This window comes from Bufo gargarizans, chromosome 7 (genome assembly GCF_014858855.1).
Source record: "Bufo gargarizans isolate SCDJY-AF-19 chromosome 7, ASM1485885v1, whole genome shotgun sequence".
Taxonomy (NCBI): Eukaryota; Metazoa; Chordata; class Amphibia; order Anura; family Bufonidae; genus Bufo; species Bufo gargarizans.
In genome coordinates, this window is record NC_058086.1 from 169,969,212 (window position 1) to 169,992,746 (window position 23,535).

General features: G+C 45.7%; 1 protein-coding gene and 1 pseudogene across 1 annotated transcript in view; one reads left to right on the forward strand and one right to left on the reverse strand.

Annotated features, from left to right (window-relative positions):
- The window catches only part of GRM7 (glutamate metabotropic receptor 7), a 264,556-nt gene that overhangs the window by 77,845 nt on the left and 163,176 nt on the right, over positions 1-23,535 (reverse strand). The window contains exon 3 of the mRNA XM_044302450.1: positions 1,343-1,478. Within this exon, the coding sequence (XP_044158385.1) occupies positions 1,343-1,478 (136 nt within the window). The remainder of the gene's footprint in view (positions 1-1,342; positions 1,479-23,535) is intronic.
- LOC122944315 lies at positions 5,831-5,927 on the forward strand (annotated as a pseudogene).

The window sequence follows — 23,535 nt, forward strand, 5'->3', positions numbered from 1 at the left end:
CATTCCAGAGACATGCATCAATAGGTTATGCCACGGAGGTCCGACTACTGAGACCTCAACGAGTTATCAGCTCCTGTCCGCCACATTTGGCTTCACTTTTTGGGTTGGCTCCTTGACCCGAATGCTACATGTGATCATATGGTGTATGAATAAGGCCTAAAAACTAACCTGGTTTCTCACAAGTGAGCACTCTGCCCTAGGGATAGTCCCGCAGCCCCTTTGGTCTGCCTGGACCAGCTGGCTGACACTATGCTGCACCTGGAGGCACCTGGCGAGCTGTGAGGGAGTAGCTGATCTAGCTTGTGCATGTTAAAGAGGTTTATAGGGAAACTACAAATGGGGTCGTAATATTTTTGGGTATAACACGCATGGGGAGCCTGAGTCCGAAGTTTGCATTGGAATCCACATGGACCAGAAATGACCACTATCTGCTGGTCTAGTTGGCATCTGGAAGGTATAAATTATAAAAAGTCAACTAGAGCCCGTGGGAGACATGGTAGAGATTGGTGCTGGCCGTAGCATCCGGACCCCCACTGATGAGAACATTTCTGCGCTGATGACATCACTAGTCCAAGTTGTTTAAACCCCAAACCAGGGACATGAGAGGTAATCCTACAGCAAAACTTGGACTGGAGCATCGCCCCACCAGGACCATCTTCAATGAAGTTTAGTCTCTCCGGTGTCTTGTCCTGCCCTTTGTCTCTCAGTGACCTGCATCCACCTATGAGGAGCAATGGATGCCTGGACCCCATAATAGCGGCTAAGCCCCTCACCCCAATAGTTACCCTCATGTCTCCACCAGTCATGGCTATAGAAGAACTTTGTCTCCATGCAGAAGTCTCATCATCTGATTTCATGGCATGTATTTTATTATTAATGGACGCTCATGTGTAGAATCTGTTTGGTCGTGTGTGGGGCGATCGTCCCGCTGCCAAATGTCAGGGAAGACGAGCGGATTAACCCTACTGACTGTCTCTTATCATAGCTGATGTGAGGCCCTCAACAAGTGCTGCTGCCTTCTCCAAGACCTGCACATTTGTTGCTTTTCAGCCATTTTACAAGCTGATTGTGAAACTGAGAAGATACAAAGCGAATGCTCAATGTCAGCGCCGAAGATGAAAGCTACAGCGCGCCAAAGAGACAGCAAAACCAAATAGCTGCTAATTGCACCTGTCTGCAGATTACTAATGATCCTCCTGTTTTCAGCAGATGCAATTGATTTAATGACTCAGAAGGTTTCACGAGTGTCTGAAATGTCAGATATTAATATTCCTTAGAACATGACAGGATTCTGCACAAGATACATTGTATCCACTACAATTCCATCCAATCTGTCCATTACCTGATATCATTGTCATCCACAGCGAAGACGACCACAGCCCGCGCCTGAGGCGTCTCCAGCAGCTGCCTCACCAGCTTATCGTAATCGCCGGGCTTCCGGTCATTTGGTATTTTCAAAGACTGAGCGATACAAAGACCTCCTGAGAAAGAGGGAAGAAGACGAACCGTTATAACGTGTTATGGGGGGGAAATACTATATATTATATGTGATATCTTGTAGATTGTCAGCTCTTGTAGACAGGGTCATCCCCCCCTCTGTACTAGTCTGTTTATAGTTTTATGTTTATTGTATTTGTACTTTTATATTATATGTGTGTCCCCCCCTCGTCATGTACAGAACCACGGAATTAATGGCGTTTTCAGATCAATAGTAATAATAATAAAAATATACAGCAATCCTATCCAGAGTCAGTTATCATACTCGCTGCAGGACGCGGCCTCGCTCGGGTATATTTCATCTATTTCATTTAATGTTTGTGTGTCTCGTTAAGGCTGAATGCACACGGCTGTGTTCCGTGGCCGAGAGCGGTCCGTGGTATGCCGGGCTGGATTCCTGCTCAGAGCAGGAGCGCACGGCGTCATTGGTTGCTATAACGCCGTGCGCTTCATGTCGCCGCTGCACTACAGTAATACACTATACGAGTGCCAATGACGCTGTGCGCTCCTGCTCTGAACAGGAATCCAGCCCGGCATACCACGGACCGCTCTCGGCCACGGAACACGGCCCTGTGCATTCGGCCTAAAAGATATCAACACTATCCACTATAACAGTGACATCTACAGCACCCCACCCCCAAAACAGTGACCTCCACAGCCCCCAACCCTTAACACTGCCCCCCCACAGTGCCCTGTCCCCTAAAATCGGACCTCCACAGCAGCCCACCCCCTTAACTTTGACCTTTACAGCAGCCTTCCCCTTTAAGGCCTCATGCACACGGCCGTTGTTTTGGTCCGCATACGAGCCGCAGTTTTGGAGGCTCGGATGCGGACCCATTCGCTTCAGTGGGGGCGCAAAAGATGCGGACAGCACTCCGTGTGCTGTCTGCATCCGTTGCTCCGTTCCGTGGCCCCGCAAAAATATATACCTGTACTATTCTTGTCCGCGTTTTGCAGACAAAAATAGGCGGAAAGCACACGGACGCCATCCGTCTTTTGCGGATCCACGGTTTGCGGACCGCAAAAAAATGGAATGGTCGTGTGCATGAGGCCTAACAGTGAGTTTCACAGCACACCACCCCCTTGACAGCAACCTCCACAGGGGACCGCCCCCTTAACAGTGGCTTTTACTGTATCGGGGGCGTGTCCTTTTGAACAGCTCACTCTAAGACAGCAGCACTGTGCTGTCTGAGTGTGAGCTGCAGGGAGAAAGTCACCTGCCCTCCCACCCCTGCAGCTGACAGAAGAAGATTTTTTTACCTTCATTTTTTCAATCCCCTTCGACATGGGAGGGGGAGTGGCCTAACCAGATCAGGGGCGTGGCTTAGCAGGACCTGGGTGCGGGGTTTTAAGTTCGTCTTTTGAGGGTGGACACATTGTGGCAGGGGGCGTGTCCGGGCTCCTTCCTGCAAGAGTGACACCCCTCTGGGCACCTTACTGGCTCATTTGCATACCAAATAAACTGGATTTTCAGAGGATAAAAACATCTATTGCTGGAACAAAGGCACATCTGGAAATAAGGTACTAAGTGCTATTAGGCCACGGCTTTACTTCAACAGCGATTATTCTGGTGACAGGTTTCCTTTAAAGCTCTCCTACAGTAGTGAAGAAAAATGGCTGGGTTATTATGGAAACCTGGAGTAAAACTGTGTATGTGGAGCTTCTATTGGCTGATAAGGGTCATGTGACAAAGCTTCTATTGGCTAATGCATTTTTTGGAAATATATCAGGAACGGTACGTCCTAGAGAGCTGAGACCTGGTCTAAAACCTTCCCTGACACCTGATGTACCTGTGTGCCAAATTTTGTGATTGTAAATGCGGTGGTGCGGATTCCTTTAGCGGACATACACACACATATACACTCAGCTTTATATATTAGATAATAGTAGTTATATTCTTGTACATAGGGGCAGTATTATAGTAGTTATATTCTTGTACATAGGAGCAGTATTATAGTAGTTATTTTCTTGTACATACAGTAGGAGGCAGTATTATAGTAGTTAGATTCTTGTACATAGGAGCAGTATTATAGTAGTTATATTCTTGTACATAGGAGCAGTATTATAGTAGTTATATTCCTGTACATAGGAGCAGTATTATAGTAGTTATATTCTTGTACATAGGAGGCAGTATTATAGTAGTTATATTCTTGTACAGAGGAGCAGTATTATAGTAGTTATAGTCTTGTACATAGGAGCAGTATTATAGTAGTTATAGTCTTGTACATAGGAGGCAGTATTATAGTAGTTATATTCTTGTACATAGGAGCAGTATTATAGTAGTTATATTCTTGCACATAGGAGCAGTATTATAGTAGTTATTTTCTTGTACATAGGAGGCAGTATTATAGTAGTTAGATTCTTGTACATAGGAGGCAGTATTATAGTAGTTATATTCTTGTACAGAGGAGCAGTATTATAGTAGTTATAGTCTTGTACATAGGAGCAGTATTATAGTAGTTATATTCTTGTACATAGGAGCAGTATTATAGTAGTTATATTCTTGTACATAGGAGCAGTATTATAGTAGTTATATTCTTGTACATAAGGGCAGTATTATAGTAGTTATATACTTGTACATAGGAGGCAGTATTATAGTAGTTATATTCTTGTACATAGGAGGCAGTATTATAGTAGTTATATTCTTGTACATAGAAGCAGTATTATAGTAGTTATATTCTTGTACATAGGAGGCAGTATTATAGTAGATATATTCTTGTACATAGGAGCAGTATTATAGTAGTTATATTCTTGTACATAGGGAGCAGTATTATAGTAGTTATATTCTTGTACATAGGAGCAGTATTATAGTAGTTATATTCTTGTACATAGGAGCAGTATTATAGTAGTTATATTCTTGTACATAGGAGCAGTATTATAGTAGTTATATTCTTGTACATAGGAGGAGTATTATATAAGTAATGATTCCAGTGCTTGGTCTCTGACCCTTATCTTACCCTACTTGTCCTGTGCTTGTACCTGTCAGAGGAGCACCACCATCTCCCTATTGATCACCTATCTGGGTATCCCTACCAATTCCCCTATGCAGCCTAGTGACTGTCCAGCTTCGTCAATAGAGGTAGGGGGAGACCCCAGTGTCAGACCGTTCCTATGCGTTTCACTTGCCATCACCAGATCATCAGCGGATGCCATACGCACCTTTAACTACTGCTATGTCACCAGGTGAACCTATGTCTGGTGCCGGCTTCCAAATCCTGCACTATACATGTGATGCTCTTACTACTTAGACTCAGCCTGGATTGATGGTCCCCTGATGATCTGGCGACGGCCAGTGAAACCCGTACAGGTCCGACAGTGGGGTCTCCCCCCACCTCTATTGACGAAGCTGGGCAGTCACTAGGCTGCATAGGGGAATCGGTAGGGATACCCAGATAGGTGAGCTTTATTTATCCACTGGAGTCACCCTCAATAGGGAGATGGTGGTGCTCCTCTGACAGGTACAAGCCCAGGTCAAGTAGGGTAAGATAAGGGTCAGAGACCCAGCACTGGAATCATGGAGACCCCAGTGAGAGACTGTGGTGTGACTGCTCCTCTTCTACTGAGCGCTGGTCATTTAGGCACATCCGGGCAGCACATGTTCTTCTCTATTATTGTACTTATGGGCTATTATTTTATATCTAGTGTTTATTAAATGTTAAGCTTTAACAAGGTCACCCATCTTGTTGTTATATATTCTGTTGAGAGGGTTGCCCAACATGTATGACTTTTGACCCAGTAAGATAGGGTTTCTGATAAAACGTCATTTCCCTCTTCTTCGCTGGTCACACAACGTGCAGAATTCAGCATGGTGGTAACAGTAATAAATCTCCTGCTATGATTCAATTATGAAATCTTCTCCCCTTCCTGTGACATTACGAGAGGGTTAGAAAGAATAAATGAAAGGTATTTGTCTGTATTTTACTTATAAATGACCTCAGGGTTGGGAGATGCATTGGACACATTAGTGATGCAGATGAAGACATTGAACGCTATTTGTGCAGATTTTTCCTTAAAACTTTTTTTTCTTCATTCTCTCTGCTGCCCGGCGCTGCCGCTCTTCTAATGCACAGATATATTACCGCACGTCCATAGAGGAGGTAAAATACCTCGCTATTTACTTCAAATATAAAATTTTATTAACTCCCTTTAAAATCCCTGAGGGGCTGATGGAAAAGTTAATGCAATTTAATTAAAGTTTATGTTCTCACCTTTGATGCGCAGTTTACCGTCCTGATTGTTGTAGCAGCCCTCACCCTTAAAGACCTGCTGCTTACTGCTGTCTTCCAGCTTCCTCCAGAACGGCGTGATGGGCAGGATAGAAGCATCCGACAAACGGGCTTCTCGGCCTTTTGGCTAAGATCAAGTGTAGTATCTGTTCTTAGATTCCTGGTGGACAGGGCCCTGCCAGGAGGTAGAGCAGAGGACCGCACGGCAAGCCTAGGGTGTACGGCTTGGGTTTAAAGGTACCCTCGCTAGGTGACGAAGGCCTCTGCTGGATCTAAGCCAGGGGCTGAGATGTTTGAAAGCCCGAGGTGCAGAAGTTCCCCAGGAGTGGTGACCCTGGGGTGCCGGAACTCACTGGGGGTGGGAGCCCACTGAGTGACCGCACATTTCCATGCACTTTACTTTCACACATTTTGAGCGCACACACCTCTCTTTTGCTCGGCTTTGGCCCCCAAAAAAGGAGACATTTTTATAATTCCGGTCTAATGTCTGGGCCGTAATGGCGCACATTCACTTATTTATTTTTTATGTTCACTGTGCGTTCACATTTCACGTTGTGTGTCACTAGGATTTCTTGGGTACGGCACCCTTATGGTTAGCCCCCTAGAGGTCTAGGGGGGGGTGGCAATCCTGGTTCTGTACCCCCTTGCCAAACCCCTTGGTCTCTTTTTTCGGGGAGAGACCAGCCTAGTTATTGGGGCTCCGTGCTACACCTGGGGTTGAAGACCGGAGCCACAGACGTGGCATACCCCCGACTTCGGCTGAGGGTTGGCTGGGTGTACCCCCGGCTTCGGCTGAGGATTGGCTGGGTGTACCCCCGGCTTCGGCTTCGGGTTGGCTGGGTGTACTCCCGGCTTCGGCTGGGGGTTGGCTGGGTGTACCCCCGGCTTCGGCTGAGGATTGGCTGGGCGTACCCCCGGCTTCGGCTGAGGGTTGGCTGGGTGTACCCCCGGCTTCGGCTGAGGGTTGGCTGGGTGTACTCCCGGCTTCGGCTGGGGGTTGGCTGGGTGTACCCCCGGCTTCGGCTGAGGGTTGGTTGGGTGTACTCCCGGCTTCGGCTGAGGGTTGGTTGGGTGTACTCCCGGCTTCGGCTGAGGGTTGGCTGGGTGTACTCCTGGCTTCGGCTTCGGGTTGGCTGGGTGTACTCCCGGCTTCGGCTGGGGGTTGGCTGGGTGTACCCCCGGCTTCGGCTGAGGGTTGGCTGGGTGTACTCCTGGCTTCGGCTGAGGGTTGGCTGGGTGTACCCCCGGCTTCGGCTGAGGATTGGCTGGGCGTACCCCCGGCTTCGGCTGAGGGTTGGCTGGGTGTACCCCCGGCTTCGGCTGAGGGTTGGCTGGGTGTACTCCCGGCTTCGGCTGGGGGTTGGCTGGGTGTACCCCCGGCTTCGGCTGAGGGTTGGTTGGGTGTACTCCCGGCTTCGGCTGAGGGTTGGTTGGGTGTACTCCCGGCTTCGGCTGAGGGTTGGCTGGGTGTACTCCTGGCTTCGGCTGAGGGTTGGCTGGGTGTACCCCCGGCTTCGGCTTCGGGTTGGCTGGGTGTACCCCCGGCTTCGGCTGAGGGTTGGCTGGGTGTACCCCCGACTTCGGCTGAGGGTTGGCTGGGTGTACCCCTGGCTTCGGCTGAGGGTTGGCTGGGTGTACCCCCGACTTCGGCTGGGGGTTACCTGTTTTGTCTCGGTCCCTTCAGAAGCCTACTGGCCCGGAGAGACTGGGAAAAGTTTATGGGGGGCCCTTCTTCTTTGGAAGAGGGCCTGCGATGGACCGTACCTAGTGCACGTTGTTTGTGTGGCACGCTGCATGGGTGTAGAAAGCACGCTCCTCGGGCTTGTAAAAAAATTCATTAAAAAAAAACAGATGTGTGTGATCTGCCCCATACAGGAAGACTCTTTCACACGGGTGAGATTTCCGTGCTGGTGCAATGCATGAGTTGAACGCATTGCACCCGCACTGAAGTGCGGATGCGGTGCGATTTTCACGCACGGTTGCTAGGTGACGATCGGGATGGGGACCCGATCATTATTATTTTCCCTTATAACATGGTTATAAGGGAAAATAATAGCATTCTGAATACAGACTGCATAGTACAATGGGGCTGGAGGGGTTAAACAAAACTAAAATAAAACTCATCTCCTCCACTTGTTCGTGCAGCCCGGCGCGTCTTCTTTCTTCTTCTTTGATGACCAGGAGGAAAAGGACCTTTGGTGATGTCACTGCGCTCATCTCATGGTCCGTCACATGATCCATCACCATCTTCTGTGAAGAACTCCTGGTTCGTGTCTGGGTAACAAACATGCCGATTTTTCTCACGCGCGTGCAATTGCAAAACACGTTAAAACTCTTTGCACTCGCACGAAAAAATCTTGCTTTTTTCCCACGACGCACCCGCATCCTATCCGGCCCTCACACGCGACGCCCGTGTGAAAGAGGCCTTAAGGGTTCATCCAAAACATTCTCGCCCTGGGGCTGATCACAGGGGCTTCAGTGTAGGGGGCCCATGGTTACATACATGGTAAGTGAGGGCCCAAACATAAATTGTGCATTGGGTCACCCCAAGACTACGGATTCTGGGGGTCCTGCTACTACTGGAAATGGTGCTTTCTGTAGATACCTATCATTCATTATAGCCTAGAACCATTTTGGATGTGACTTTTGTCTTCCCCAGCTATGCTGCAGTACCAGACAGAACCTGTGGGCGTAGGTGGCGCTGTAACTGGAAGAAAGCGGGCATGTTTTTATAATGTTGGACAATCCCTTTCAGTCGGTGTGCACGCATTGGTTTTAGTGGGTGCTGTACAATGCTTTAGGGGCAATCAATAAAACGTAGGGACTGATCACTACAACCCACAGCAGTGCGCCCCCTGATGGTCTGGAGGATAACTGCAGTTCTTAAAGTGGACATCCCCTTTAAGTTGAGCCTGGATACTCGCTATACCATCCCATTGCCTTGTCAGCCTTCACGTCGCTCATTACATTCCCAATCTAATAATTCCCAGCCACATTAATTCACCCGCTGGATTTGCTTAGTTGCGTCTCTCGTCCGATCTAATTGGATTATTAATTAAGTGAAATAGAGACAAATTATTTTTTTCCACTTATTTGGCTGAAAAGATCCTCTTGATGAAGCTTTTTTTAGTGGATTTGGATTGCATCGAGAGGAAGTTATGAAAGCCTATCTGCGTTTAATTAGAAGAGCTTGTGTCTATTGAATTGATTAGGCGAACGCGCCGCGCTCGCATCACCTTATTTTATTCTATTTTTAAGCCAAACCAATTTTGCTTGACGGCTGAAGGCAGCAACGCGAGGCATCCGCCCCCTGGGCCAGACAGAGCCTCCTGGTGCAGCTCTCAGACTAGTTCACATTAAAATAATTACGTTTTTCTTTTAGAAAAACACAATTAGTGATGGATTTCATTTTCAATATCTCAGCTTGTTGCAGTGAATTGAATAATGAATGCCTTAGATTCATTATAGTTTTTATTACAAGAGCGTAGTTTCCCTGCAGCAATCCTGCACCCGGAGGAGTCACAGAAAAATCCGTGATGGCCCCCACCTACCACGTTCACACCGCAGAGCGGTCTCTGAGCGGCTCCTCCGGCGCCCCCACAACAGCCCTTCTCCCTGCACTTGTGTCATATATGGGCACAAAATGTTCCCTTTTACAGACAGCAAGCAGAGGTCTTTATAATGGTCAGGAATGGCTGAACATTACACTGCAGGCCCTGGGCCCCTGCCCTAATGATGCAGAAAAGGCTTTATAGATATCTATAGTGGCAGCTCTCTGTCTCTCTCTCTGACCCTCTCCATTGCTCTCTTTGTCTCTGTCTCTCTCTCTCTCTCACCCTCTCTCTCTGTCTCTCTCTCTGACCCTCTCTCTCTGTCTCTCTCTCTGACCCTCTCTCTCTGTCTCTCTCTGACCCTCTCTCTCTGTCTCTCTGACCCTCTCTCTCTGTCTCTCTGACCCTCTCTCTCTGTCTCTCTCTGACCCTCTCTCTCTGTCTCTCTCTGACCCTCTCTCTCTGACCCTCTCTCTCTGTCTCTCTCTGACCCTCTCTCTCTGTCTCTCTCTCTCTGACCCTCTCTCTCTGTCTCTCTCTGACCCTCTCTCTCTGTCTCTCTCTGACCCTCTCTCTCTGTCTCTCTCTGACCCTCTCCATTGCTCTCTTTGTCTCTGTCTCTCTCTCTCTCTCACCCTCTCTCTCTGTCTCTCTCTCTGACCCTCTCTCTCTGTCTCTCTCTCTGACCCTCTCTCTCTGTCTCTCTGACCCTCTCTCTCTGTCTCTCTGACCCTCTCTCTCTGTCTCTCTGACCCTCTCTCTCTGTCTCTCTCTGACCCTCTCTCTCTGTCCCTCTCTCTCTGACCCTCTCTCTCTGTCTCTCTCTGACCCTCTCTCTCTGTCTCTCTCTCTCTGACCCTCTTTCTCTGTCTCTCTCTGACCCTCTCTCTCTGTCTCTCTCTCTGACCCTCTCTCTCTGTCTCTCTCTGACCCTCTCTCTCTGTCTCTCTCTCTGACCCTCTCTCTGTCTCTCTCTCTGACCCTTTCTCTCTGTCTCTCTGACCCTCTCTCTCTGTCTCTCTCTGACCCTCTCTCTCTGTCTCTCTCTCTCTGACCCTCTCTCTCTCTCTGACCCTCTCTCTCTGTCTCTCTCTCTCTGACCCTCTCTCTCTGTCTCTCTTTCCCCTGACCCTCTCTCTCTGTCCATCTCTCTGTTTCTTTCTCTGACCCTCTCTATTGCTCTCTTTGTCTCTGTCTCTCTCTCTCTGACCCTCTCTCTCTGACCCTCTCTCTCTGACCCTCTCTCTCTGTCTCTCTCTGACCCTCTCTCTGTCTCTCTTTCCCCTGACCCTCTCTCTCTGTCCCTCTCTCTCTATTGCTCTCTTTGTCTCTCTCTGTCTCACTCTGACCCTCTCTCTCTCTGTCTCTCTCTGTCTCTTTCTGACCCTCTCTCTCTGACCCTCTCTCTCTGTCTCTCTCTGACCCTCTCTCTGTCTCTCTCTGACCCTCTCTCTCTGACCCTCTCTCTCTGACCCTCTCTCTCTGTCTCTCTCTGACCCTCTCTCTCTGTCTCTCTCTGACCCTCTCTCTCTGACCCTCTCTGACCCTTTCTCTCTGACCCTCTCTCTCTGTCTCTCTCTGACCCTCTCTCTCTGTCTCTCTCTGACCCTCTCTCTCTGACCCTCTCTCTCTGACCCTCTCTCTCTGTCTCTCTCTGACTCATTATATTGAACTGAATCTAAAAAGTGAGTAACGGAAAACCTTAAGGCTGGGTTTAGACCTGAGTATTTTACAGCGCGTACGATTGCGCTGTAAAACGCCCGACGCCCCAAGAAGTACATGAGCTTCTTTGGGGCGTCTTGTCACGCGTTCCCGTACATAGACTTCAGTGGAAACGCGCGACAATGGGCGTTCGCTTGTTCCGGAGCCGCGTATGTGAGACGCCCAGTAGAATCGCGCATACAGAGCGCTCCATCGCGAACGCTCAGGTCTGAACCCAGCGTAAATGTCTGTCTTCAGTGTATTGTGCGTCCGCTCTATATGTCTGCTATATGTCTGCTCTTCGTAGCTGCGCTATATGTCTGCTCTATGTCTGCTCTATATGTCTGCTCTATGTCTGCTCTATATGTCTGCTCTATATGTCTGCTCTATGTCTGCTCTATGTAGCTGCGCTATATGTCTGCTCTATGTCTGCTCTATATGTCTGCTCTATGTCTGCTCTATATGTCTGCTCTATGTCTGCTCTATGTAGCTGCGCTATATGTCTGCTCTATGTCTGCTCTATATGTCTGCTCTATGTCTGCTCTATGTCTGCTCTATGTCTGCTCTATATGTCTGCTCTATGTCTGCTCTATATGTCTGCTCTATGTCTGCTCTATATGTCTGCTCTTCGTAGCTGCTCTATGTCTGCTCTATATGTCTGCTCTTCGTAGCTGCTCTATGTCTGCTCTATATGTCTGCTCTTCGTAGCTGCTCTATGTCTGCTCTATATGTCTGCTCTATATGTCTGCTCTATATGTCTGCTCTATGTCTGCTCTATATGTCTGCTCTATATGTCTGCTCTATATGTCTGCTCTATATGTCTGCTCTATGTCTGCTCTTCGTAGCTGCTCTATATGTCTGCTCTATATGTCTGCTCTATGTCTGCTCTTCGTAGCTGCTCTATATGTCTGCTCTATGTCTGCTCTATATGTCTGCTCTATGTCTGCTCTATGTCTGCTCTTCGTAGCTGCGCTATATGTCTGCGCTATATGTCTGCGCTATATGTCTGCGCTATATGTCTGCGCTATATGTCTGCGCTATATGTCTTGTCTGTAGATAAGTTCCATACGTCTTCTCTATATATATTGCTGCTCTATACGTCTGTTTATATGTCTGCTCTATAATCTTTTCTGACTGCGCCCTATAGCCACACCGCATCACCGATTCCTCCTCATAATACAAATTGTTATTTCTAGACATAATTAAAAATCTATAAAAGCGCATGAACAGACGGCACATATGGAAGAGAAGATACATTGCAGGGATACAGTTACATTTTTAGTTACAGAAGATGGAGCTGCAGATCCGCACCCTAAATCTTTTCTATATGTCTGCTCTATACATCATCTCCATAGGTGTCAGCGCTACATCTGTGCCCAACACGTCTTCTCTACACGTCTGTTCTATGTATCTCCTCTAGATGTAAATTCTCTGCTCTGTTTATTTCTATACTTGTCGGCTCTCAATGTCTTCTCTATATGTTTGGACTATAGATCTGTATATGTCTTCTATATACATGCGCTCCATACATATTCTTGAAACATCTCTATATGTCTTCTCCATAAATCTTCCCTATACAGTACACATGTTCTATGAGTCTTCACTGTAAATCTCCATACGTCTTCTCTATACAGCTCCATATTGTACATCTTCTCTGTATGTCTTTTCTATATGTTTTCTCTATACATCTCTATACTTCTCTTCTATGCATCTTCTCTATGCATCTTCTCTTCTCTATGTCTTCTCCATACATCTTCTCGTACATTTTTTCCATACATCTTCTCTATATATCTCTATACTTCTATATATTGCCATTGGGGATACATATGACGGCAGCGGAGACCGCCATTGCTCAGCTCAGTCTCCTCATCTTTTGATCTGGGTAAAGCTTTGATCAAACTTCTTGCTGAGTTACCGACCAGGGTCCCCGCGCTCCACTCCCAAACATTTCAGTTCCTCTCTTCTTCTCTACTCCTCAAAACACTAAGTCCTAAAAACTAATTATCTCTTTATCTTAAAGGGTTTATCCAGTCTCAGGTATATAAAGCTTGAAGGGCTTGTCTCATGAAGACGACCCCTTATTACATAGAATCGGGACAGTTATTAGGTCTGGTGCCTTTACCCGCCGTGGGTGTTATTTAATGGGAAAGCCACGTGTGGCCATATAGGACATATGCACACACGTGGACAAAAGGGTGGGTAATAAAATAAAACAGTCACTGAAATAACTTGAAACTGACAAAAGTAATAATTTATAAAAATTTACTGAAAATCAGCGAATGATAATCAGACATTGCATTTAATTTGGGAATCAACAGAATAATAATAATAAAAAAAACGAATGAACCCTGGTCCTGGACACAAATGATGGTTCCCCTAGAAAAGATTAATAAATAACTTGACCATAGGGACAAAAGTGTCCTGTAATTAGCATCACAGGTGTCTTCAAACTTGTATTCAGCCAGTCCTGCCTATTTATTGGGTGAAAAGTAGTCCCTGTGCTGTTTGGTATCATGGTGGGTACTGCCCTGAACATGGACCAAAGAAAGCTAAGGAGAGAATTGTCTTTGGAGTTTAAAAAAGTAATGTATAGACAAACATGTTAAAGGTAAAGGCTATAAGACCATCTCCAAAAAGGTTGATGTTCCTGTTACTACAGTTACACATATTATTCAGAAGTTTAAGGTCTAGGGGACTGTAGCCAACCTCCCTGGACGTGGCCGCAAGAGGAAAATTGATAGCAAATTGAAGAGATGGATAAAACAAAGAGCCCAAAACAACTTCCAAAGAGATTAGAGGTGAACTCCAAGGTCAAGGTACATCAGTGACAGATCGCACCATCTGTCACTGTCTTAGCCAAAGTGGACTTGATGGAAGATGACTAAGGAGGAAACCACTTGCTGAAAGCAAAAAACGAGTCTGGAATTTGCCTAAAATGCAGATTGACAAGCCACAAAGCTTCTGGGAGAATGTCCTTTGGACAGATGAGAAATAACTGGAGCTTTTTGACAAGTCACATCAGCTCCATGTTCCCAGTCGCAAAAAAGGAAGCATAGAAAAGAAGATCTCCTGTATCTCCTGTGAAACATGGAGGAGGCCTGGGCATGTTTTGGGGCTGCTTTTCTGCATCTGGCACAGGGTGTCTTGAATCTGTGCAGGGTACAATGAAATCTTAAGACTATCAAGGGATTCTGGAGCAAAATGTGCTGCCCAGTGTCAGAAGGCTTGGTCTCAGTCCCAGGTCATGGGTCCTCCAACTGGACAATGACCCAAAGCACAGATAAAGACATCCAAGAATGGTGGAGAGCAAAGCATTGGACTGTTCTATGAGCCCTGATCTAAATCCTATTGAATATCTGGAGAAGGCATCTTCACACCTGAGACATCTGGAGCAGTTATCTCACGAGGAGCGGCCAGAATACCTGTGGACAGGAGCAGACGTCTCACTGAGAGTCACAGGAGTCGCTCGATTGCAGAGATCGCCTCAAAAGGTTGTGCAACAAAATATCGAGATCAGGAAACCATCACTTGTGTCAAGGTCGGTTTTATAAATTATTCTGTTGGACCACAGTTCAAAAGCAAAGTCTGATTTTTATTAGTTGATTTTTACTACATTTTTAGTTATTATTACTCCTGTCAGTTTCAGGTTATTTCAGGGACCTTTGTGGGGTTTTGTTTCCTAAATGGAAGGTACCAACAGTTTTGGCCACGTGTGCAGGTGTCACTGCAGTGACCACTAGAGGAAAACGGTGGTATTACATGGCAGCCATTCAAATGATAGCACACAATACATGGATGTCCAGCTCAGTGGCTTACACATGGGGATTGAAAGTGGAGGAGCCCCTATATGGCGTCCATATGCCCTGATAGTTCTGCAATAACTGGGTGACAACCTACATGGCTTCCATTACAATTCACACAGGGGCTGTTTCTTAGCTTCCCCAGAGCCAGGCACAGCCATGACATAGTAAACAGCATTCCCAATATAACCAGATCAACCTTCCCCTAGTAATCTTTGCAGATCGCCAGGGGGTCCGCAGCCACTGTGATCAGAAGACAACCCCTTTAAATCAGCTATAATGGTGAGAAATTATCAATGTAAAATGCTACACATTTACTATTCTGGTTTCGGAGATTTGCATATGGCCACTGTAACCGCCATCATACGGCCCCCTCCCCATCCAGACTTCCAGGAACAGCGAGAAGAAGCCCCTGACCCTGTGAAGAGATTGGGGTCTTGTGGGCGGCAATGTGGGATGATCTGATGAAGAAAGCGCAGCTGCTCGGTGTGAAGATCGGCGAGGAGCTGTGTCTGCGCAGTTGTATGAGCGGTGACAGATCAGGAGCAGGTAAAAATAGGCTGGCGCGATTCCCCACCTTCGCATCTCTAGGGGGGGGAGGGGAGACAAATTTCATTTTGGCTTTTATTCCAGCTAAGGAGGTTTAAATTAGATCAGGTGTAATAATCTCATCCCACGTTCAGCAGATGTCTCCTGCTTACACCGGGCAGGTAACAAAAGGCGAGGGCGCGCCGGGATCTATAGGGGTGCTGATGGGTCCACTTTTTTTTTTTTTGTTCCATATAATTTATTACAACAGACATATAATTTATTAATTTTTAAAAAGACAATCATAACTAAAAAGTAAACTAAGGCATGGAGATCTGGCCGTCTGATCCGGCAAAAATGGCGAGAATCGGCCGGACACAAACCGCAGCATGTAGCAGGGTCCGACCGGAATGCAGTCGGATCTCTGTCCGGACCCCATTATTCTGTGCCAGAACAGCCTGCCAAAATCACAGCCACAGACTATTCTAATGGTATCACCCCCCCCCCCCCCCCACACACACAGTAAAAAATAAATAAATGATGAAAAAAAATCTAATGGAATATTTTAACAATCTCTCTCACCCCCTTTTTGTCAATGACTTCGGAACCTAAACCTGTCGATCTATGACATATGCCCCACATTCCCAATATTTCTTCAGATCTTGCCAATGTATCATATATAACTGCATCTAATCTTTCCCCGCTCTTAATTACATTTATCTGTCAAATCCTCTAATTTAAAGGGAACCTGTCATCGGGATTTTGGGTATAGAGCTGAGGACATGGGTTGCTAAATCACCGCTAGCACATCCACAATACCCAGTCCCCATAGCTCTGTGTGCTTTTATTGTGTCAAAAAAACTATTTGACACATATGCAAATTAACCTGAGATGAGTCCTGTAGGTGAGATGAGTCAGGGACAGGATTCATCTCAGGTTAATTTGCATATGGATCAAATAGTTTTTTTGACACAATAAAAGCACACAGAGCTATGGGGACTGGGTATAGCGGATGTGCTAGCGGCGATCTAGCAACCCATGTCCTCAGCTCTATGCACAAAATCCCGGTGACAGGTTCCCTTTAAGGACAGACGGATGTAGAGCCAATCATTTCAATGGGGGCGTTGTTCCATTCCGTGGCCCCACAAAAATATAGAGCATGTCCTATTCTTGTCTGCAATTTCCAATGAGAGTAACAGCCATGTGCGGTCCGCAAATCACATACAAACGGCTCAATGATCCCTAACTGTGCTACCTGGGCTGCCGTATCATAGTTCATCAACTTTGGAATGACCCCCCCCCCCCCATTATTACAAATCCTATTGAAATTATATTTCCATATAAACTGAAAGCATTCCCTCTGTAATAAACCTAGATCCTTTCTAACCAATCTAATAGATAACACCTAAAGTAATATGAAACCTGGGGCAAAATCATGAATGCATTAATTCTACCTAAAATACCAGCTGGGTCACTTAAAGGGGGTGTCTGCTGTAAAAAAAACAAAAAACTCCTACAGCTTTCTAATAGACTATCTGTTCCAATTCATCACTATTTTCAACATCTCTTCTTGCTGTTTATTGAATGGAGACAGTGTTTAGATCCAGAGGTTGAAATCCCCTCCTAATCTAATACTCACAGATGATGGTTCGCTAAAATAGTATCCAAGTGACAAAAATGTAACAGAAAGTGATGATATATTGTAACAAGGAGCAAGTCCAGCATAATTACTGTATTATAGACTGTGCAACCGAACACAATTATCTATCCATCCATATATCTGTTTTATAACATGAATTCAAAAGATTTAAGAATAAATAAGCTTATACAGGCTAAGTGAATAAATATAGTGAAACACTATTAAAAACAGTGAAATCATATACAGAGTAGTAAGGGTACTTTCACACTAGCGTTTTTCTTTTCCAGCGCTGAGTTCCGTCCCAGGGGCTCAAATCCGGAAAAGAACTGATCAGTTTTATCCCTATGCATTCTGAATGGAGAGTAATCCGTTCAGGATGCATCAGGAAGTCTTCAGTTCAGTCTTTTTGACTGATCAGGCTTTTCAGAAAACCGTAGCATGTTGTATTTTTACCTCCGGCCAAAGATCCTGAACACTTTGACTGAACGCCGGATCTGGCCTTTTTGCCATTGACTTGCATTAATGCCGGATCCGGCGCCGTGGGTTTAGTCAATCTGGATCCTGCTTTTGCATGTTAAACCCGAAAAATGAGAAAAAAAGTTAAAGTCCATAAATGGCGGATTCGTTTTTTCTAATGCATTTTTTCATTGTGATCAAAATCCTGATCAGGATTCAAATGTAATCAGTTTTCACACGTTTTTCCAGATCCGGCGGGCAGTTCCGGTGTCGGAATTGAACGCCGGATTTAAACAACGCTAGTGTGAAAGTAGCCTAAAAGTAAATACCAATCGCTGGCCTGCACACAATATAGCTGGGAAGGAACAGGTCATCTTTTGTCTTGAAGCTATTTCCAGGGCCCTTTAGGGTCAGATAGGGCTCTAGGTTCCTGTGTATGAACATTTCTACCATCGAGGTCTGTTCATACTGATAGTAGTCAGGGCTCGGTTTAGGTATTCACTAGGTGGTGACCTTTCCCCTTGCCCTAGTTTCCAGGCCTAGTACCTTTTCCATTCCCTCCTGTGTTCGTTGTGGAGTTTACCACCCACACCGCGCCGTGACACCGACACCCCATGGTGACACAAGAGATATGGATAGTGTTTCAAATCAATACATCCTAACTGGATGATTTTCCTTAATGGAGTGCCAATTAACTGTCTGTGTGTTCCAGGTTTATACCTTTTCAGCCTCTCCTCCAGTGTGCAGCAGGTATGTCTCTGAGATGAGCACTCAGGAATGTGGCCTTATCAGCACAATGGGGGTTGTGTGTCTAACTATCCCTAACTCACTACATCACAAGGAATATCATTAGGGGGACAGAACTAATCAGTACTTAATTATTGATATAAAATACTCGCACACTATCTATCTAAAGAAAAGCTGAAAAATGGCAGCACCAGAGTCAAAAAGTCAAAAAGAAAGAAACAAAAGAGGTGCAGGTCGAAGGGGACTAGACTATTGCCCAAAAGGTAAAAATGCTAATAATTGAAAAAATAAGAGTTTATTCACCCATGTGGACACGACGTTTCGGCTCAACGTTAGTGCTCTAGTCCACATGGGTGAATAAACTCTTATCATTTTTTCAATTATTTAAGACTCAGAGTGCTGCCTGTTTGCATTTCTATCTCATATCTATCTATTATCTATCTATCTATCTATCTATCTGTCTCATATCTATCTATCTATCTATCTGTCTCATATCTATCTATCTATCTCATATCTATCTCATATCTATCTATCTATCTATCTATCTATCTATCTATCTCATATCTATCTATCTATCATCTATCTGATATCTATCTATCTATCTATCTCATATCTATCTCATATCTATTATATAACATTAGGGACTATGTAACATTCTTATTCTTTTGTGCCTCATTTGTAGCTTTTTCCCTCTGCTGCCCTTGATGACTGAGGCCTTCATCATGAGGCGTGAGGTTTTGATGGTCTCTCGGCACAGTCTGCGTGCACCCTCCCCAGGATTTATATACACGATAAAGCCCGGCGCGGCTGATCTTCCATGTTAATTCCCAGCGCTGTCAATACAAGTTACAATGAGAAAACAGACAAATTGCTCCGACTTCTCGGCCGGATTGGGCCCAGTATGAGGTATTTGCCTATTAAGTGTAAATGACTGGATCATAATTGGTTGCTCTCTCATCTGGCGGCGGCCGCGCTATACACTAATGTCACTTGGACAGGTTTTATTAAGTCATTTTGTTTTCAAGTGTATAGAAAGAGCTGTAAATGCGTTCGGCGTGGAGGGATGAGAGTGCCGGGTATTAGCCGCGGTCCGTCGAGAGGCGCCATATTTTACCTTTATTTGGTAAATGTGTGTTGCGCTCTTTATGGCTGGTGTGTATCACTCTTGGTGCCCGCGTCACTTTTAGTGTCGCTGCCTTAAAAATGACACGTCTCGTAAAACATTACTGATGTCATCGACACATCGTTATCAGGAGTTGCCCGCAGGGAGGCATCCCGGCAGTCTCCCTAGTCATCTCGCTCTACCGTGAAAGTGCTGAGGATCCGGATTTCTCAGGGCAGCGGCGTAATTGCCACAGAACTGCATTGCAAATGCAGTAGTTCAGGGGGCTCCAGTCTTTTGGGGTCCAGGACCTCCAAACGACCCCTTTATTAGCTTGCATAGATAGCTGCACAACTGTTTTTATTCCGAGGTCACTCTGCTTCACGGGGTGCAAACAACTCATCTAAACGTGGTCATGAAACACGACAACTGGGCAAATCTACCTACTGGGGAGGAGAATGTGGCCCTGACTATTTGGTTGTTTGAGTCCCTACATATTCCAAATGATGCATGGGGTAACTACCAGGGGAGCAGACATAACAGCTGCTATGGGGTCTGACAACCAGGGGCCCAACATTCATAGTGATGCCAACGGAGGAAGCCATGAAAATTAGAATGGGCACCCATTGCACATTAGGTTATGGAGCCTCGTAGTTGTGTCTGCACTGTGACATCATTATTTGTCTGCTGTGACATCACTATGTGCATTATCCACCTTGCTTATGCTATGACATCACTGTGTGCATTATTACCTTACTGTGACATCATTATTTGTCTGCTGTGACATCATTATTCATAGGTTTTCCTATGGAACCTCATGATTTACACCACTGAGCAGAATTCTGGATGGCGACATCAGAGCCCACTTTTGTAATGAGCCACGCACTTAAGTCAGCAGTGTATTATCTGGAAGGTTCACAAGAATGTTTCCATTCAATTACAGCAAACATGCATGTAATTAATTATCCTTAAAGGGCATCTGTCAGCAGTTTTGTACCTATGACACCGGCTGACCTGTTACATGTGCGCTTGGCAGCTGAAGGCATCTGTGTTGGTCCCATGTTCTTATGTGCCCGCATTGCTGAGAAAAAGGATGTTTTAATATATGCAAATGAGCCTCTAGGAGCAACGGGGGCGTCACCATTACACCTAGAGGCTCTGCTCTCTCTGCAACTGCCGCCCCCCCCCTCTGCACTTTGATTGACAGGACCAGCTGTGATGATGTTTACACTGCCTGGTGCTGTCAATCCAAGTTCAGAGGGCGCGCCAGTTGCAGAGAGAGCAGAGCTTGTAGGTGTAAAGGACACGTCCCTGTTGCTCCTAGAAGAACTCGGGGACTTCTACATGATGGATATTTTCTGACTGGCGGCTCATCAGCAATAAACGGGTTAACAGACTCTGTATAATACGGATATAAAGCGGGAATCCAATCAATATCCGGGTCACTCCACAATTAACCTATTAAAATGTAAGATATCTCTAAAGAGCTCTAATTAGCAAACACAAGACCTAATGGGCGCCCACCCCCGAAATCCCATTAACTTCACTGCGAGCGAGCGTCACATCCCAGGATCCCGGGGGAATCGGTCTCTTGGTTGATCCTGTTGCCATGTCACATTGCATTGTGGGTACGCTGCATGGAGCCGCTCGGCGCATGTGCCCGCTCTATACATATTTCGTACAGAGTCACAAATATCACAGCCCGATATCTGCTGCGCTGGGGGAGGGGAGGTCTACCCGTGGGGACGCCAGGAAGGGGCCGAGGACGTGAAATGCAGCTTGTTCTCATGTCCCCTGCTTAAATCTCAATATGTCAGCACAATCCGCAAAATATGAATGCAGCTCGTGTGTCAGCGGCCTGCGGCTTAAAGGGATACTCCAGGAAAACTGAAATATTACAGTGGATGTGCTATTCCCTGCTCCATCAGTCGTCTAGAACTGCTTGCCCGATCCTGGTGACTTAAAGGGGTTGTCTTACCTCATTAATCAATAGTCATTCTGTTCCTTGCAGCGTGATGATTGATTTTGCCATTTACTTCTGTTTTCCATTTTTCCTCTGTGAACTTTTATTTCCCCACCTAAGACCCCCAAATTGCCGGCTCCTGGGACACTATTGCACTCACTATTCTGCTGGTGCAGTCACTGTGTACATACATTACTCATCCTGTACTGATCCTGAGTTACATCCTGTATTATACTCCAGAGCTGCACTCACTATTCTGCTGGTGCAGTCACTGTGTACATACATTACTTATTCTGTACTGATCCTGAGTTACATCCTGTATTATACTCCAGAGCTGCGCTCACTATTCTGCCGGTGCAGTCACTGTGTACATACATTACTTATCCTGTACTGATCCTGAGTTACATCCTGTATTATACTCCAGAGCTGCACTCACTATTCTGCTGGTGCAGTCACTGTGTACATACATTACTTATCCTGTACTGATCCTGAGTTACATCCTGTATTATACTCCAGAGCTGCACTCACTATTCTGCTGGTGCAGTCACTGTGTACATACATTACTTATCCTGTACTGATCCTGAGTTACATCCTGTATTATACTCCAGAGCTGCACTCACTATTCTGCTGGTGCAGTCACTGTGTACATACATTACTCATCCTGTACTGATCCTGAGTTACATCCTGTATTATACTCCAGAGCTGCACTCACTATTCTGCTGGTGCAGTCACTGTGTACATACATTACTTATTCTGTACTGATCCTGAGTTACATCCTGTATTATACTCCAGAGCTGCACTCACTATTCTGCTGGTGCAGTCACTGTGTACATACATTACTTATCCTGTACTGATCCTGAGTTACATCCTGTATTATACTCCAGAGCTGCACTCACTATTCTGCTGGTGCAGTCACTGTGTACATACATTACTTATCCTATACTTGTCACGGTACTTTCTGTGACAGAGGTTAGAAGATCGGAGAGACTGACTGCACGTGAGGTTAACTGACAGTCTCTTGATTCTCAGTGTTGTTGGTGGTAATGACCACACCTATTGTCAGGTGCAGCTGGTGGTCATTACTGCTTCCCTATTTAGTTTGGTCTCACACTTCACACCATGCGGTTGATATTCTCTGCTTGGATTTGGAAGAGTTGGTGTGTGCACCTTACCTGTGTTCCTGATCATCCATTTTCTATAAGATAAGTTGTACTTCTCTTGTATTTGGTTGTTCCCTTGTACTTGTTGTTACTAGGCCTCAGGTTTGTTCACCTGGGAAGGAACCAGTAGTTTCATTCCCTGTCACTACCTCTAGGGCATTCCAGGGCTCCTAGGGTTTAGGTTATGGCGTATGTATTTTCCTACCTTCAGGGTCTATACATACTGATAGGAGTCAGGGCCAGGTTTAGGGGTTTCCTAGGAGCTGTCCATTCCCTTCTTCCTAGCCTTGAGGACTAGTTCTTTGTCTTTCTCCTTCTGTTGTTATTCTGGTGTCCCTCACCTCCCATTATTCATGACAGTACTGATCCGAGTTACATCATGTATTATACTCCAGAGCTGCACTCACTTTTCTGCTGGTGGTCAGATGGACATCTCCTTTAGGGCTCATCTTCTGGTTATCAAATAATAATTTTGGTTTCTTGATTTGTTTGTTATTCTGTTACTATTATAATTATTATTATGATGATGATGACTATTATTATTAGTATTACTGGGACAGATTTCAGACTCGTCATTTTTGTTGCTATGACCAGAACACTGACAACTTAACCTTTTCCTGCCTGGAGCACTTCAGACCTCCTGATCCAGCAGAGCATGTGATGGGCGCAGGGCCTCTTCAGCCTCAGTCCTTTGTGCAAACCATCGAAGGTGTAAATATAAAGCAGCAGAATCAGGCAGAAGGACAAGCCTTTTAACCCTTTCATCTGCCTCGCAGCGCACAAGAGGCTGCAGCAGCATCGTGAAAGATCTGTTTGATTATCTGCACCTCAGACTTTTTCTAAATGTCAGTGCACACAAAGCCTGGTGATGATGAGACTGTCTGCTAGGACTTACATCTCTCTCATCCTCTGTTTTCTAAGCTTTACTGGACTGTGACATATTCTGGTGATGAATCCCCTTGCACCCAGTTATACAACGTGTCAGATAGCAGCTCCTCCAAATCTCCAGTTCTTAAAGGGAATTTCCACCCTGGGGCACAAGTTTATTTTATTTTCGTATTTGATTATACTTTTGTGATATTTAATTATATAATATATCATTATAACATTAAGATCTCTTGCATAGACCTAGTGATAACAATATTGAGCCTGCAGCCGCCACTAG